The following is a 15,260-nucleotide window of genomic DNA, read 5'->3' on the forward strand; positions in this document are numbered from 1 at the left end:
TGGCACTTCATAGCCAATTTAGATAGAATTGAAAACTGTGGAACACACATGAAAAATAAATTAAAGGAGCGAGTCAGTTAATCAAATTTCTTTGTACATCAAAGGCCAGGGTTGTCTCAGGTTCTTTGTAAGTTTGCGTTCTGATGAGCATACGTCCTAATCTGTAGCTCTTGAAAGAAAGTGTCTAAACTATGACAAAATTAGGGAAGGAGAGTGGAAAAGAATAAATTGAATTTTCGCTCCAAATTCTTTGCAATTATAGGAAGCTATTTACATTATAGGTATCAGATAGAATCAGCCCATTCACTGAGCAGCAAATTCTCCTGCCATTCGCAATCAGGTCATTAGCTATGCTCTGACAGTCATTATCTCTCTCCAGCAATAATCAATTTATACCCTTTATAATAAGTCTCCACTGCATTAGATCAACACCCACATATCACCCACCCATCCATGTTGTGCTAAAGATGATAAACTGAAGTACCTTATATTAACACTTCCGTTGAAGTACGTTTTAAGAATAGGAAAATTGGGGATTAAAACCTCAAAATGGGTAAAACTGATTGACTTTATAAATTGGGATTGACATATATACACCAATATGTATAAAATGGATAGCTAATAAGAAGCTGCTGTATAAAAAAATAAATAAAATTACATTTAAAAAAAAAGAAACTGAGGCTTAGAGAAATTAACAATAAATAAATAAATGCCATTTCAGGAAGCATAGCGTCAGTGAAAAGAAGTGCACTTATACATGCTTCACTTCGATATATTCCTGCAGTGACAGCTTGGTTAAAACAAGTCTCCTGAAAGGTTTTCCTCAGTCATGCAAGTTATAGGGGTTTACAAGTGAAAATTCAACTTTTCAAAAACAAAGCTAACTCTTCCACTCAGCAGCCGTGGGACCAGAGCTACAGAAACATATTCAGTTTGGGGGATCAAACTGGGAACAAAGTAGGAAGTATTTTCGGCCCTTCCAGGAGGTGCTCCAACCCCACTGCCCTCCTGCCAGGCTGCAGGCAAAGCAGACAGAGGAGGTGGGCGCGATGGGGGGGGGTCTGGGGGAGTAAGCCCCTCTCGCAGTCGATTGGTGGGAGACACGAGGGCCCAGGTGTCAGGGTGCTGACAAGACAACATTTTTTTTTAAGTCTGAAAGGATGCCAGTGTTATCCAGCTAACTCACTTGTATTAAAAGTTACATTTTTAACTCTTCTTCATATTTTAGGAGCAAGCTAGAATTGGAGGATATTAGGGAACTGTTCATTTCTTAGGAGCGGTCATGGCGCTGTGGTCGTACAGGATGATGGCGGATGGGGCTCTGGCCACAGCTTATCCAAGTGGGTCAGGAAAATAAACGCGCTCCGAGACTGGTGATTCTAAGGGATGGGGTGAAGTTGCTTGTGATACTTTCTTTCAAGTTTTCTGCGTGTGAAATTTGCCGTAATAAAACTTTGGGGAACAACGATCTGGACCAGTAAGAAAATACAGGCAAACTAAGAAGTGTTTCAGTCCATTAACTTCCCCAGGAGAGCATCATGTTATGAACACGTTGTCTGTAGGGCCAGATCCTCACCCTGTAAAAATGAAGGCTCTGCTATCCCTTCTGTTGTATGGCTGATTTCTGTTACATTAGGATGTATCCTCAGCACCCCCCACAGCAATGGGTTTACTTCTGGGACATCAGTTCCAACATGTGACACTTGGTTACGTGGTATCGAGGCCCTTCCCGACGGTGTCTGTGACTCCGTTCCCTTCGAGGGAGGCCAAGGAACGGGGTCTCAGCAGCTGTGTGGCCAGGCTCAGCGATCAGTCTTTGATGCCAGTTTCTAACACACGTTAAATGTCTCAAGTCATTTTATGGAAGGCTGCCTGTCAAAATTACTAATGTTTGGGAAATTGGGGAGAAAGGTAACAAAATTGAGTTTACTTCTCTGGACTCAGGCTACGCCTCTGTGGAAATGCCAGGTCTCGGGTGCCACCCCAGACCCCCCGAGTCAGAATCTGCCTGTAACCAGACCCCCAGGTGGCTCACGTGCTGGTGGGGCTGGCCTTTGTGGGCTCTTCTCCAGATAGAACCTCAAGGACGTAAGCATTCCGTCCAGAGTAAGTACTTAAATAGCCTGTTAGTGGTGATGGCTGTGTCTCTGCTTCGTGACGGACGAACCTCCAGGCTAAAACCACCCTTTTCCGGAAGGCTTGCCTGCAGGGCACTGGAGACAAGCTTGCCCTGCTCTCTTGAAAGCCTGAGGGAATGGCCAGACTAGCAAACTGGCCCGACTTTGAGTTTCAGGGGGTCGGTGTGGCTGGTTGTTAACCTGTGTTCTGCACAGAGTCTCGAGGGGGACCCAAAAGAGAAGATGCCTCTGGCCATCAGAGGAAGACGCTGTGTAAGCTCAGTGAAATAGCTGGGAATTGTTGCTTATGGACAAGACATCAGAGACAAGTGGGCCTGGATACAGTCGCCAGAAGTGTTTTCCTACAGATTCCTATGTGCTTTTGAGAATCATGGGATCTGGGATCCACCAAAGCTATTATTTCCAAAATAATGACGACGTTTACACAGGCTAAGGAAGGATTGGGGCCGAAAGATGGGAAGTATGGAGGCCCCTGGAGGTAGCAGGTGTGGGTTTTTCCCAGAAATTTCACGCCCAAAGTCTTTTATCTGCCCCGTGCAAATCCCAAAGTTGTCACAGCTATCGGGTCATTGGTTAAATCCTTTCCACCGACAGAACTATATTATTTACGTTTTTTAAGTGCTATTTGATTAAAGTCTTACAATTTAGAAATCATTTCTGGATTAAACTGACACTTCCTACCCCCTGAAAGCTGAGCTGGCCCCCAGGGTGCCCCAAAGCGGGATGTTCTCACTACCACCGTACGTGGCGCTTCCACAGGTCAGCGGACGGTGATGTGAGCAGGTCGGGGGAACTGGTCACCCTGCTGACCCCCGAAGGGCTTGGGGGTGTTAGCGGTAGCTTTCTAAGCTAAATTTCCCCCAACACTGAAGTATCCTAGTAGCTGGCATTTGGTCGTCTTTTTTTAACATCTTTACTGGAGTATAATTGCTTTACAATGGTGTGTTCGTTTCTGCTGTATAACAGAGTGAATCAGCTATACATATACATATATCCCCGTATCCCCTCCCTCTTGCGTCTCCCTCCCCCCCTCCCTATCCCACCCCTCTAGGTGGTCACAAAGCACCGAGCTGATCTCCCTGTGCTATGAGGCCGCTTCCCACTAGCTATCTGTTTTACATTTGGTAGTGTCTATATGTCCACGCCACTCTCTCACTTTGTCACAGCTGACCCTTCCCCCTCCCCGTGTCCTCAAGTCCATTCTCTAATAGGTCTGTGTCTTTATCCCCGTCCTGCCCCTAGGTTTTTCATGACCTTTTTTTTTTTTTTTTTTTTTAGATTCCATATATATGTGTTAGCATACGGTATTTGTTTTTCTCTTTCTGACTTACTTCACTCTGTGTGACAGGTCGTCTTTGAATTTCCTTCATGCTCAGGAATGGAGCAGACAGAAAGACGGTTCAGCCCGTGGCCATAATAAACTCAACAGTTTCACCTCCAGTAACAGAGATGATAGAATAATAGCTTTTGCTCTTTGGGTCGTATGCCCTTTGTGTGATGCTTTTGCCTTTGTTTTTTAATCGACCCAGTTTTAAACCTGTCGTTTGTGTTTTTCTAACAGTTCTCGGGAAAATCAGGAGTGCTGTGGGCAGTGCCCAGCTTCTGATGTCGCAGAAATTCCAGCAGTTTTACTGGCTTTGCCAACAGAACATGGTAAGTGGATCCTCAGGTAACCTCGGCCCCTTGTAATCAAGCTGAACGTCCGTTCTTTCTGTGCTCACCGCCTTCCTGCCTGTTAAAAGACCCCTGCACGTGTGCAGCCTGGTGAACGAGTAGGGGGACACTCCCAGCTTCGGGGGTGATTTAAAAGTGCAGCCAGGGCTTCCCTGGTGGCGCAGTGGTTGAGAGTCCGCCTGCCGATGCAGGGGACGCGGGTTCGTGCCCCGGTCCGGGAAGATCCCACAGGCCGCGGAGCGGCTGGGCCCGTGAGCCATGGCCGCTGAGCCTGCGCGTCCGGAGCCTGTGCTCCGCAACGGGAGAGGCCACGACAGTGAGAGGCCCGCGTACCGCAAAAAAAAAAAAATAGTGCAGCCAAAGCAGAGAGGCCGTGGGGGTATGGGCAGGGGAGGGGCAGGGGTGGCAAGGAGACAGGTGTTTCCCCAGCCGTGAGTGGTGTCCTCCGCCACCCGGCTGTCCCCCAGGGGACCCCAGGAAGGAGGGGAAGCGTAAATCACTGTCACGGTGGATGTCACAGTGAGGACGGTGCTAGGAGGTGGCTTGAACAGAAACACGTAAACAATCACAGTGCAAGAGATTAAGAAGAGATTTTAGAAATAATTTGCGCTCTGTATGTTACAGTCAGGAGTGAACAGAAATACCATGGACTAAATTAGGTAATACGGTTGGCATTAAACTTGGTTCTGATCTTCCTGAAAATCAAGGGGACACTCTTAGCTATATGTATGCTTATATGTATACTATACTATGTATAAATAAATATAAATATATATTGTTACACACACACTTTTCCTTATCTGACTAAAGAAAATATTCACTTGATATTATTTGGAGAAATAACTAAACAGTAATCACATTACTTTACAGGCTCTTTTATTTATAATCCATACACTGACTTCTTTCAGACCAAACATTTTCATTAAAACACAAGTAGGTCTCTGCAAGGTCTCCCATAGCAATGGTTCAAGGTGATTTGATTTTGTTTTGTTCTGTTTTTAAATTTACAAGGAGGCGTGTGGATTTACAGAACGTTGTTCCACGTCAAAGGCAGCATAGCACGTCAGAGTTGCCAATTTATCCCTTTTAATCAGGATCATTAAAAAGTATGTTTTCTCTAATATTTTCCAATTACTCCCATTCAAGTTCGTCATGAAATTTAAAGAGTTACCGCCTGGTTGCCTATGACGTGAAGTTATAATTAACGTTTAAAAGGGGAAACAGGCAGGTTTAGAGTCCCTGAAAGAAACATCCAGCTGTGGAAACATTCAGTCATCATGTTTACTGGGCATGTTCTAGCCTCCTCCGTCGTGTGTGTTTAATGATCATCTTGAAGGAACTGATTGAGGCCGTTGGAGAGCGTGGTCCGTATTGCACCGAGTCTGGTGGGGAGGGTCGTCCCCATCTTCAGGACCCTACACTCAGCAGAGGCACATTATTCAAGCTTATAAAATCTGCATGTCGGGGCTTCCCTGGTGGCGCCGTGGTCGAGAGTCCGCCTGCCGATGCAGGGGACACGGGTTCGTGCCCCGGTCCGGGAGGATCCCACGTGCCGCGGAGCGGCTGGGCCCGTGAGCCGTGGCCGCTGGGCCTGCGCGTCCGGAGCCTGTGCTCCATAACGGGAGAGGCCACGGCAGTGAGAGGCCCGCGTACCGCAAAAAAAAAAAAAATTCTGCATGTCTTCTCTGCCAGAAGCAGCTGATATTAGACTTAAAACGTACCCACCCTAATAGTTTTGATCCCTCTTATACATGTCAGATTGCGGTTTTTGTTAACCTTAAAAAGTCTGGCGTGACTGCTTCCTTTTCTTTTGACCTCTGTCTAGGATTAGACCAAAAGAGTCTGGAGCATTTGTTGGAGGAGGTCAGGTTGGGGCCCTAAGCAGGCCTGTCAGCAGAAATGCTGAAATGCTGACAGTACAAGCAGGGGCCTTGCTCAGCAAAGCCACACTGTCCACACTTTGCAGCTTTAGGCCGGAGACTAGTTTTCAGTCAAAAAGTGGCCCCAGGAGATACGTCAAGAGCCCACCAGCTGTTTAGGATGGACGACACCGGGCAGGACCCGCCCTTGAAGCCGGCGGGTCGATACCGGTACCTCTCGGGCCAGCAGCTCAGCACCGCAGAGCAGGGAGAAATGGAGTCACGCTCAGACAGCCGGTCTAACAGTGTACTTGAACACGACCCACGGTCTCTTCTCAGCCCTCCTCAGGACACACAGCTCCCAGAGAATGTTCCGGAACATGGAGCCTCAGAGCCCACATCCCACCTGGACCCCACGGCCTGCGCCTAGCAAGGACGGATGGCTCTGTACACGTTGCTGGGGTAGGGGACCGGCCTGGCTCACCACTGACATGAAGAAATGAGACTTAGAAACAGATCGGGCGTCTGAATGTCCAGTGGACACAGATGCAGCCACCTCCCATGCAGAGCCAGACCCTGGCCGTGCCCAGTTTCACCGACGCCACGGCCTCTGCTCCCTGGGAGCCCAGAGGACAAAGGTTTCGCCGGCCCAGCGGGGAGGGCAGGTGACCACAGAGTCCACTCGCAGGTGACATGAGCCTCAGCACAGCCGTGGGGCAGGACCAGGGCCCGAAGTCCCACTTGGGGACCCGTTCCATCCCTCGGACATGTTCAGGCCCCATCACGCCTGCACCTGCGGGAGAGGACGTTGTACGTGTGTCATCTTCCAGAAGAGCAGCCGAGGACCCGCCTTTGGGGGGAGGAGTCCCCCGCAGCCCCGACTGTCCAAGGAGCCCCTGTGCATCCCGTCACCTGCAGAAGGCGGCCCGGAGGCAAGACCTTTGCTCTGCTTTTCTTCACAAGCAGTGGCTGAGCTCAGACAGGCAAGTACATGGCAACCCAGGCGACTGGATGAACCCTCCTGCCCCTGCCCCTGAGCCTGCACCTGACCTTGCACCTGAACCTGCACCTGACCCTGACCCTGCACCTGAACCTTCCCCTGACCCTGACCCTGCACCTGACCCTGAACCTGACCCTGACCCTGACCCTGCACCTGCCCATAGGGCTCCTCGATCCACACACCCAGGTCGCCTCCTGGTGGCTCAATGGAGAACGGGCTTCAAACCGCAGACAATGGCCCCAGGTTGCAACTTTCACTTCAGACAGAGAAGGAGAAAATGAGGGCGTTTTGTGCAAGTCGCTTGGACAGTGGTTCTTACCCTCTGCCCTCAGGTCAGCACAGCTGCCATCTGGCTGCGTCGGCAGAACGGACGGGGCTCAAAGAGTGACCTTGTGGATGTGGATGTGGAACCAGGACTGAATGTCTGTGTCCCCCAACATTCACATGACGAGGTCATGAGGGTGGGGCCCCCATGCTGGGATCGGTGCCCTCATAACAGAGACCCCAGAGAGCCCCCAGCCCTTCCTCCACGTGAGGACACAGTGAGAAGACGCCGTCTGTGAACCAGGAGGGGGCCTCACCCGACACAGGATCTGCCAGCACCTTGACCTTGGACGTCCAGCCTCCAGCACTGGGAGAAGTAGAGCGCCCTTCATAAGCCCCCAGTCTGTGGTTTTCTTGTTCTCTCAGCCCAGATGGACTACGACAAAGTTAAAGGAAGTTTAAACCCGACCCAATAGAGGTTCCTGGTGTGCTTCACGGGAAAGACTTAGGAACAAGCCAGAAATGGCACATTTTAAGCAAATTCAGATAAATGTTTACCTTTCAGAAATTTCTCTGTCTGTGTAACCTGAGAGAGCCCCACACTGAATCAAGGGAAACACACCCAGAAAAATCCACACCCTTAACCCGAGGGTGGCAAGCTCAGGTGCCTGCAGGCAGGTCACGTGGCCCGGGGAGCTCGGGGCTGCGGTCACCAGCCAGCGCTGGGCGCTGGGCGCGTGGTCAGGCCGCCGGCCCTCTGCTCTTGTGGAGTCACCCAGCTTTAAGTAGAGACAACTCATTGAAACTACACATAACATCAGGCGCCGTGTGCAGAAGCAAACCCACCTCGGGGCCACGTGCGCCCTTGGCTGCCGGTGTGCCGCTCCGTGGTATCACCTGCGCCTTCCAAGGGCGGGGACCTGTCCCCGAGACAGTTCTGTCCATTCAGGAGATCGACGTGCCCGCCCTCCCTCCGCGTGGGAGCGACGAAATATACACGGTACATTTGTAGGGCGTCCCTGACCTTCAAAAGCAGGGCTGAGACCGCTCAGAGAACAAACAGAAACGGCCGTGGCTCCAGGCCCATCTCCCCAGCGCCCATGACCACCACTGCAGACCCTGCCCGGGCACCAGCTTCCCAGTAACCCCACAGGCGACCAGAACCACGGGGCCTGCTGCTGCACGAACTGTCAAGCGTCTGGAGCCTTAACATCTGCCACCATCCCCAGGTTCCAAGAAAGCGTTTTCAAGATGAAACAGCGAAGGAATGTAACTACACGTGTATTCTTCAGTAGACTGTATTTTTCTTCTTCTCTTTTCCTCCAGCTGTGTTGTGATATGATTAACATACAGCACTGAATAAATGTAAGGGGTACCACATAAGGATGTGACTTACATACGTCATGAAATAATTATCACTATAAGCTTAGTGAACATCCATCATCTCCTATGGGCACAAAGCTAAAGAAATAGAAAAAAATATATTTTTCCTTGTGGTGAGAACTTTTAGGATTTGCTGTCTTAACAGCTTACCTGTATAACACACAGCAGTGTTGGCGGTGTTTATCACGCTGGGTATCGCATCCCAGCCCCTGTTTATCCTGTAACTGGAAGTTTGTACCTTTGACCCCCTTCCACCACTCCCCACCCCATCTCCAGTAACCACAAGTCTCATCTCTTTTTCTAAGAGTTTGTTTCTTTGTCTGTTTGTTTTTGAAACGCAACTGACCTACAACACTGTTAGTTCCTGTTACACAACATAGTGATTTGATGTTTCAAGCTGATCACCACAGTAAGTCTAGTTACGATATGTCACCACACAAAGGTATTACATAATTATTGACTGTATTCCCCACACTGTACATTTCATTTATTTTGCAACTGGAAGCTTGTAGCCCTTAATCTCCCTCACCTATTTCTCTCTTCCCCCCACCCCCTTCCCTCTGCAACCAGCCGTTTCTTCTCTGTATCCATGACTCTGTTTCACTCATTTTGATTTTTGTTCACTCGTTTTGATTTTTAGATTCCACGTATCAGTTAAATCAGACAGTATCTTTCTTTTTCCGTCTGACTTACATGTTGTTTCAAATGGCAAGATTTCATTCTTTTTTATAGCTGAGTAGTATTCCATTGTATATGTATATCTTCTTTATCCATTCATCTGTTGATGGCCATTTAGGTTGTTTCCACATCTTGGCTACTGTATTGATAAATAACGCTGCTATGATCGTTGGGGTGCATATATCTTTTTGAACTAGTGTTCTTGTTTTCTTCACATAATACCCAGACGTGGAACTGCTGGATTGTGTGCTAGTTCTATTTTTAATTTTTTGAGGAAACTCCATACTGTTTTCCATCACGGCTGCACAAATTTACATTTCCACCAGCGGTGCACGAGGGTTTCCTTTTCTCCACGTCCTCACTAACCTTGTTATCTCTTGTCTTTTCGTCGGTAGCCATTCTGACAGGTGTGAGGTGACATCTCATTATGGTTTCAGTTTGCATTTCCCTGATGATGAGTGATGTTGGGCATCTTTTCATGCCCCTGTTGGCCATCTGTATGTCTCCCTTGGAAGACAGATCCTCTGCCCATTTTCTTAATCAGGTTAATAGACTTTATTTTTTAGAGCAGTTTTAGGTTCACAACAGAATTGAGTGAAAATACAGAAAAATACAGAGAAAAATCCCATACACCCCCTGCCCGCACACACCACAGCTTCCCCACCAGGTGGTACTTTATGACAACTGCTGGACTTCCAGTGACACGTCACCACCCAGAGTCCGTGGTTCGCATCAGGGCTCACTCTCGGTGTTGGACATTCTACGGGTTTGGACAAAGTTATCATGACACCTATCCACCATTACAGTATCCCACAGAGTAGGTTCACCGCCCGAAAAATCCTCTGTGCTCCCCCCCTCAACCCCCATGGCCACTGGTCTTTTACTATCTCCATAGTTTTGCCTTTTCCAGCAGGTCCTAGAGTTGGAATCATACAGAATGTAGCCTTTTCAGACTTTTTAACTGTCAGCAAACACTTAAGGGAACTTTTCCCGAATCCTCGTGGGCCCTCGGGAATATCTGCACCCGATGCTGAACTCGTGGGGCTTCTCCCTAACCTGCTTCCTTGGGAAGAGCAGCCCCGCCCCCGCCCCGCCCCGGAGATCTCAGCAGCTCTAACTGCGCGTGTGTGTTGGCAGGACCCCAGCGCCATGCCCAGGCCCACCTCGCAGGACCTGGCCGGGTACTGGGACATGCTGCAGCTGTCCGTCCAGGACGTCAGCATGAAGTTCGACGAGTTGCACCAGCTGAAGCTCAGCGACTGGAAGGAGGTGGCGTCCCCGGAGAGGAAGGTAACCCCCCACCTGCCGCTGCCACCTCCCGGCGTCCAGGCCACCCGCTCCAAATGCCACATTATTGTGTGTGTCTCGGTCTTTGATTAACAGTACAGGATCCGATTTGCGGGGATAAACCCACGTGTGCACAATCGGGGTGGAGCTAAGGCCGTCAGCGTGTGTAGCGAGTCCCTTTCTTGCTGACAGTTCCCGGAAGGCGCCAACAAAAATCACGTTGTCCGCCGCAGTCTGGTTTCCGGTAGGGTCTGTCCTCTGCGTTATCGCCATCAAAGCTCTGTTTGGGTTGTGCTGAGGCGGTTTCCCACCGGGGAAGTTTCAGTTCAGTTACGATGCCTCCTGTGGAGATAAACTTTCCAGTGGCGCATCTGCAGTTGAAGACGCTTTAAACTACCCCGAACAATTTGAGGGTGTAAACTTCCTGGCCCTGAAATAGGCTGAAAATGTCCATTAGTTTGAACCTGTGGTTTCACCTCTTCCCTTTAGAGATCATCTTTACTGGGGCTCGTAGATACCTGTGAATTAGCTATAAAGACATTGACTTCCTAACACATTTTAGAGAAGTTCTACGTAATCATAATCTGATTTTTCTGGACAGACCTTATCAATTAAAACGATAAAGAAAATCAGTCCAACATACTCTGGGACAGTGGTGTTTAATATGCAGTTCAGGGTGTATGTCTAGATAGTGAGAATGAAAGCATCATCATTATCACCCATTTTCCCAGAAACGTGCTACCCACCGTCGTTGTGGGGCTCCAGGCTGGAGGCCACCGCTCCACCGCAGGTGGCTGACAAAGTCCTCACCGCAGATAACGGGGCCGAGGGGCCCGCAAACCACCAGGTTGTACGTAAGCAAGTCCCGGAAATCTATGGTTTGGCTTTGAAGTGAAGGAAATCATAAGTAATGATCCCAAATGAAAAAGTTCTTCGAAGAAATCACTAAAAATACAACTTATCAAACTAGTCTGATGATATGCAAAAATCCTCCCTATTTTTCATTCTTCGGTAATTGACAGCTAATATAATCCCTTCCACCTCAACTGCACCCAGAGAGCAGTCCTGCAAATGAACACGGTTCCTGCTGAGGGTACGGCACCCCGTCCAGAAGGCGAGCAGCCCTCGAACGCGGCCGAGGCTCCGTGTCCTGCACTCGGGACACAAGTCCTGACCCTCTGCCTCATAGATCTGCTCGGCCACCTGCGCCCCCACCCCGCCCCCCGCAGGACGCCTGTGAGCCTCTTGCAAACGGAGACTCACAAGAATGGCCGATTTCTTACAGTCCCATATTTCAGAGGCTGCGAAAGGGGAGGAGAGAGCTAGATGATCACAGTCAAGCACTTAAGGCAGGAGTTAAATTTTGAAATAGCTTTTGGAAGTCTTCACAACTTAATTACCCCCGATCGTACCCCTGGCCAAAAAGCCAGGAGGGACGTTGCTTCTGGTCCAAGTCATTTTAAAATAAGTCCTGGGAACAGAGTTTCAGACACCAAAACGATCCTCCTGCCAAAAACAATAGCACACGACATCAGCGTTCTTCCACGTATTCACCTGAACCTGCGCTAGTGTCCAAGCCCGGGGCCCATCTAGTGCCCTTCGGGTTCTTTTGGAGGCTGAAGGGAAAGAGACAGAGGAGTGGGTGTCCCCCTCACAACTATCTTCTCAGAAAAGGCAGCATCCGGGCCCCGTATGTAACATCCCCTTTCCTGACAAGGATACTGGTTGCGGAGTTCCCGCCCTCCATCCACTGGGAAGGTCCAGCCTTGTTAGTGAGGGGCCACAGCAAATAGAGAACGCAACGTGGGACACAGACCTTCCACCAGGGCCCTTGCAAGCATCGTGTGTTGCTTTGCCGCAGAATTGTGCCATTTCTCTTTCTGGAAGAGGCATACACGTATCTTGGGGTGACTTGTTTGAGAACACGAGCTAAGGGTCAGAAATAGTTATTTGCATCCTTTTACCAAGTAAGCGAAACATCACACGTAGTTCATGTCAAAGGGCTTAAGGCCCATAGTAGAGAATCTGGACGTCGGTTCCCTGGGACACCCTGCGGGAAGGTTTCCATGTCCTTGGACCTTGGAGTCTGTTGAAAAGACTGTCGCGTAGGACAGGGCTGTCAAGCGGCATCTTCCGAGACCCCTGGGAAACTCAAGCACGTGAGCCTGTGAGCACTTGCCAAGTGTTCACCCAGCAACAGGGTCAAAATAACTCTTAAGACTAGGGCGGCGTCCCACGCGCCCGTGCAGGATGGGTGTCCTCGTGTGTAAACACTTCCCGCCCCGGGGATCTGGGGGCAGGCGCAGCACGCCCACCCCGGGCAGGGTCACGCGGCATCGGGTGGGCGCGGGGCTGTGAGTGGGGGTGGCGGCCGGACTCCTCTGACTCCCCCGATTTTGACTTGGTGATGCTTTTCAGGAGGAAAGAAAGGTCCCCCCTCCAATACCAAAGAAGCCCCCCAAAGGGAAACTTCCCATCACCAGAGAGAAGTCTCTGGACCTGCCGGACAGACAGCGCCAGGAGGCCCGGAGGCGTCTGGCGGCGGCCAAGAGGGCAGCGTCCTTCCGCCAGAGCTCGGCCAGCGAGCGGGCCGACAGCATCGAGATCTACATCCCCGAGGCCCAGACCCGGCTCTAGGGCTCCGGGCCCGCCCCTCCTTCCCCTTCTCCCCATCACCCGTGCCGTGCATCACATCCCTGGTCACTCCTGCGTCACTCCTGCAGCGAGCTCGCCCGGCTGCTGTGTTTGTGCCATAAACACCCTGGAACACCCTGACGTCCACGGTTTGCGGGCTCACGGCCGCGACGACTTCTCCCCGGATGGCCTGGCTTCCCATCAGCAGGCACGGAGAGGCATGAGGACACCTGACATACCCACTCTGTTCTCAGAGGGGGACGAGGAACACCTCTCGAGATGGAACCCAGTTCACACTTTGTTATTTATATTTTTATAAATTGTGTGATATTAGAGGCAAGAATAACAAAAAAAAAAACTATGAATGGGTGCATCTCACCACTCACTCGAGGCATTAGACACCCAAGAGGAAGGTGCTACAGCTTGAGTGCAGGAAAGAAAGACCCCACCCGTGGCCTGGGGTCACCGTGCCCTGAACCCAGCTGACCCCTCACGTGGTTCTCTGTGCCAAGTCTATGGTGATGAGAAGTCATCTCTCCAGCCACCAATCTCCCCGCCGTGTGCTTCTCCAGAAACCTGGGGGGTCAGAAGTCTGCCCCTGCCACAGCTATTCAGCGCAGCATCTGCACAATCGGAAAGTCAGCTGAGTGTTCATTCACACAGGGAGAGACAGATGGAAACAGAGCAGAGTCTTAAGAAAGGCTGGCACTTCTGTAGCAGGAGTAGAAAGATCAAAGAGTTGTCCTCACTCCGATAAAAGAGTCATTTATTTTTTATTCCTTTGTAACTTAAAATGTCACACATGGTTCTGTCTTTAAGTTTCACCCTTTATGCACCATGTGATTTTTTTTTTTCATAGATGTATATATATTCTCAGATGCTCTGTCAGTTGACTTTCCAGGGTATCCTTAAAAAAACAAAACAACAACAACAAAAAAGTTTGCTTGTTTCAAATGACAGTTGTGATGTTGTAAAAAGTTTAAGAAACATGAATGTGAGTGGTAAGTATCTCTCAGTTTAAATGGTAAAGAAGACACGTAGTTTACATTCGTATTTTTCCAGAATTCTTTTGTCCTATGCAGTATGGCTAAAGTCAAGAATATATTTCTTGCCTGTTTTAGACAAAAAGAAAAAGGGCACATTGTGATTTCCAGCCGCGGACTTCAGCAAAAGTCCTTCGTTTTCGTGGTTCTGATTGGCACCAGAGAAAAATAGGAAGGTCTCTAACGGAAGGTTTCCCATTCGTCTCATGAAATTTAGATGCCGTGACCGTTGTTCCAATCCGACGACGGTGTGTGTGTCTGTTCAGACATCACTTCAGAGGAAGCGCCTGTGGATTTATCCATTTGACCCCATACTAGAATCCTCGCTGTGACTCCAGGTAAAAGCAGGTGACGCGGCGTTTCCGCGCGAACGCCGGGACCCCTGTGGCCCCAGGAGCGCTGTGCCCCCAGCCCAGCAGCGCAGACCCTCCCCCATAGCACTTTGTATTCCTACCTTGACTCGCACTTTAAGACGCACCCAGCTCTCCCTGCAGCCTGATAATGTACGAGAGCCTTCGGTGAGGTCCTTGCACAGCTGGGGCGCGCCTTAACGCCTGCAGCTTTTCTTTTTCCTCATATTCTACATTTCACGAAGCATGGGGTTCGTAGGAGCACAGATGATATTAAAGCATGTTTAGCTTCAAAGTTTTACTTTTTTAAAGCTGAGTAGTTAAGAATTCCCTGTAAGGACAAAACCCTGTAAATGGAACCTCATATCTGGTATATATTTTACCAAACAGCCTTAAAATATATTTGGAAGCAAAAATCAGTACGAATGTATATCCTTGAAAAATGCAAAAAAAAAAAAAAAAAAAAAAAATCCCTGAAGTATTCTTCTATAAATGAATCCTATTTCCCCCAGAGCATTCTAAACATTTTTTTCTACCTAAATAAATACCTAAATCCTGAGTAGTATACGATAATGATGCTTCTTCCTATACTCAGTATACTACGTTAAAGACAAACGTATTTGCAAGCATTGGCATTTTAGACTTTAAACATGATGTATTACTAAGACGAACAGCTCCTTAGGAATAACCACAGAAAACTCGGTGTGTACTCCTTCACACAGGGAAATGTAAACTGCACACGTGTTTGCCAGCCTACTCACGTGTGCCTCGCCTGGAAGCTGACGGGTTTTATCTCATTTCCTTGAACTTGTACAAAATATATACCAACAAATTATAAAATTAGAAAATAATGATGTTAGATCCCAGATTCTCTGATACTGACTTAAACCAAAGTACTCACTGGATTTGGATTAATTTTCTTTATGTTTTTTTTTTTTTTTTTTTTTTTT

At 49.1% G+C, this 15,260-nt stretch overlaps 1 protein-coding gene across 1 annotated transcript in view; it reads left to right on the plus strand.

Moving 5' to 3' along the window:
• The window catches only part of DLGAP2 (DLG associated protein 2), a 149,115-nt gene extending 136,195 nt beyond the window's left edge, over positions 1-12,920 (plus strand). The window contains exons 10-12 of the mRNA XM_024115796.1: positions 3,700-3,791; positions 10,134-10,286; positions 12,702-12,920. Coding sequence (XP_023971564.1) covers positions 3,700-3,791; positions 10,134-10,286; positions 12,702-12,920 — 464 coding nt within the window. The remainder of the gene's footprint in view (positions 1-3,699; positions 3,792-10,133; positions 10,287-12,701) is intronic.
• The last annotated feature ends 2,340 nt before the right edge of the window (positions 12,921-15,260 follow it).

This window comes from Physeter macrocephalus, chromosome 20, assembly GCF_002837175.3.
Source record: "Physeter macrocephalus isolate SW-GA chromosome 20, ASM283717v5, whole genome shotgun sequence".
Classification (NCBI taxonomy): Eukaryota; Metazoa; Chordata; class Mammalia; order Artiodactyla; family Physeteridae; genus Physeter; species Physeter macrocephalus.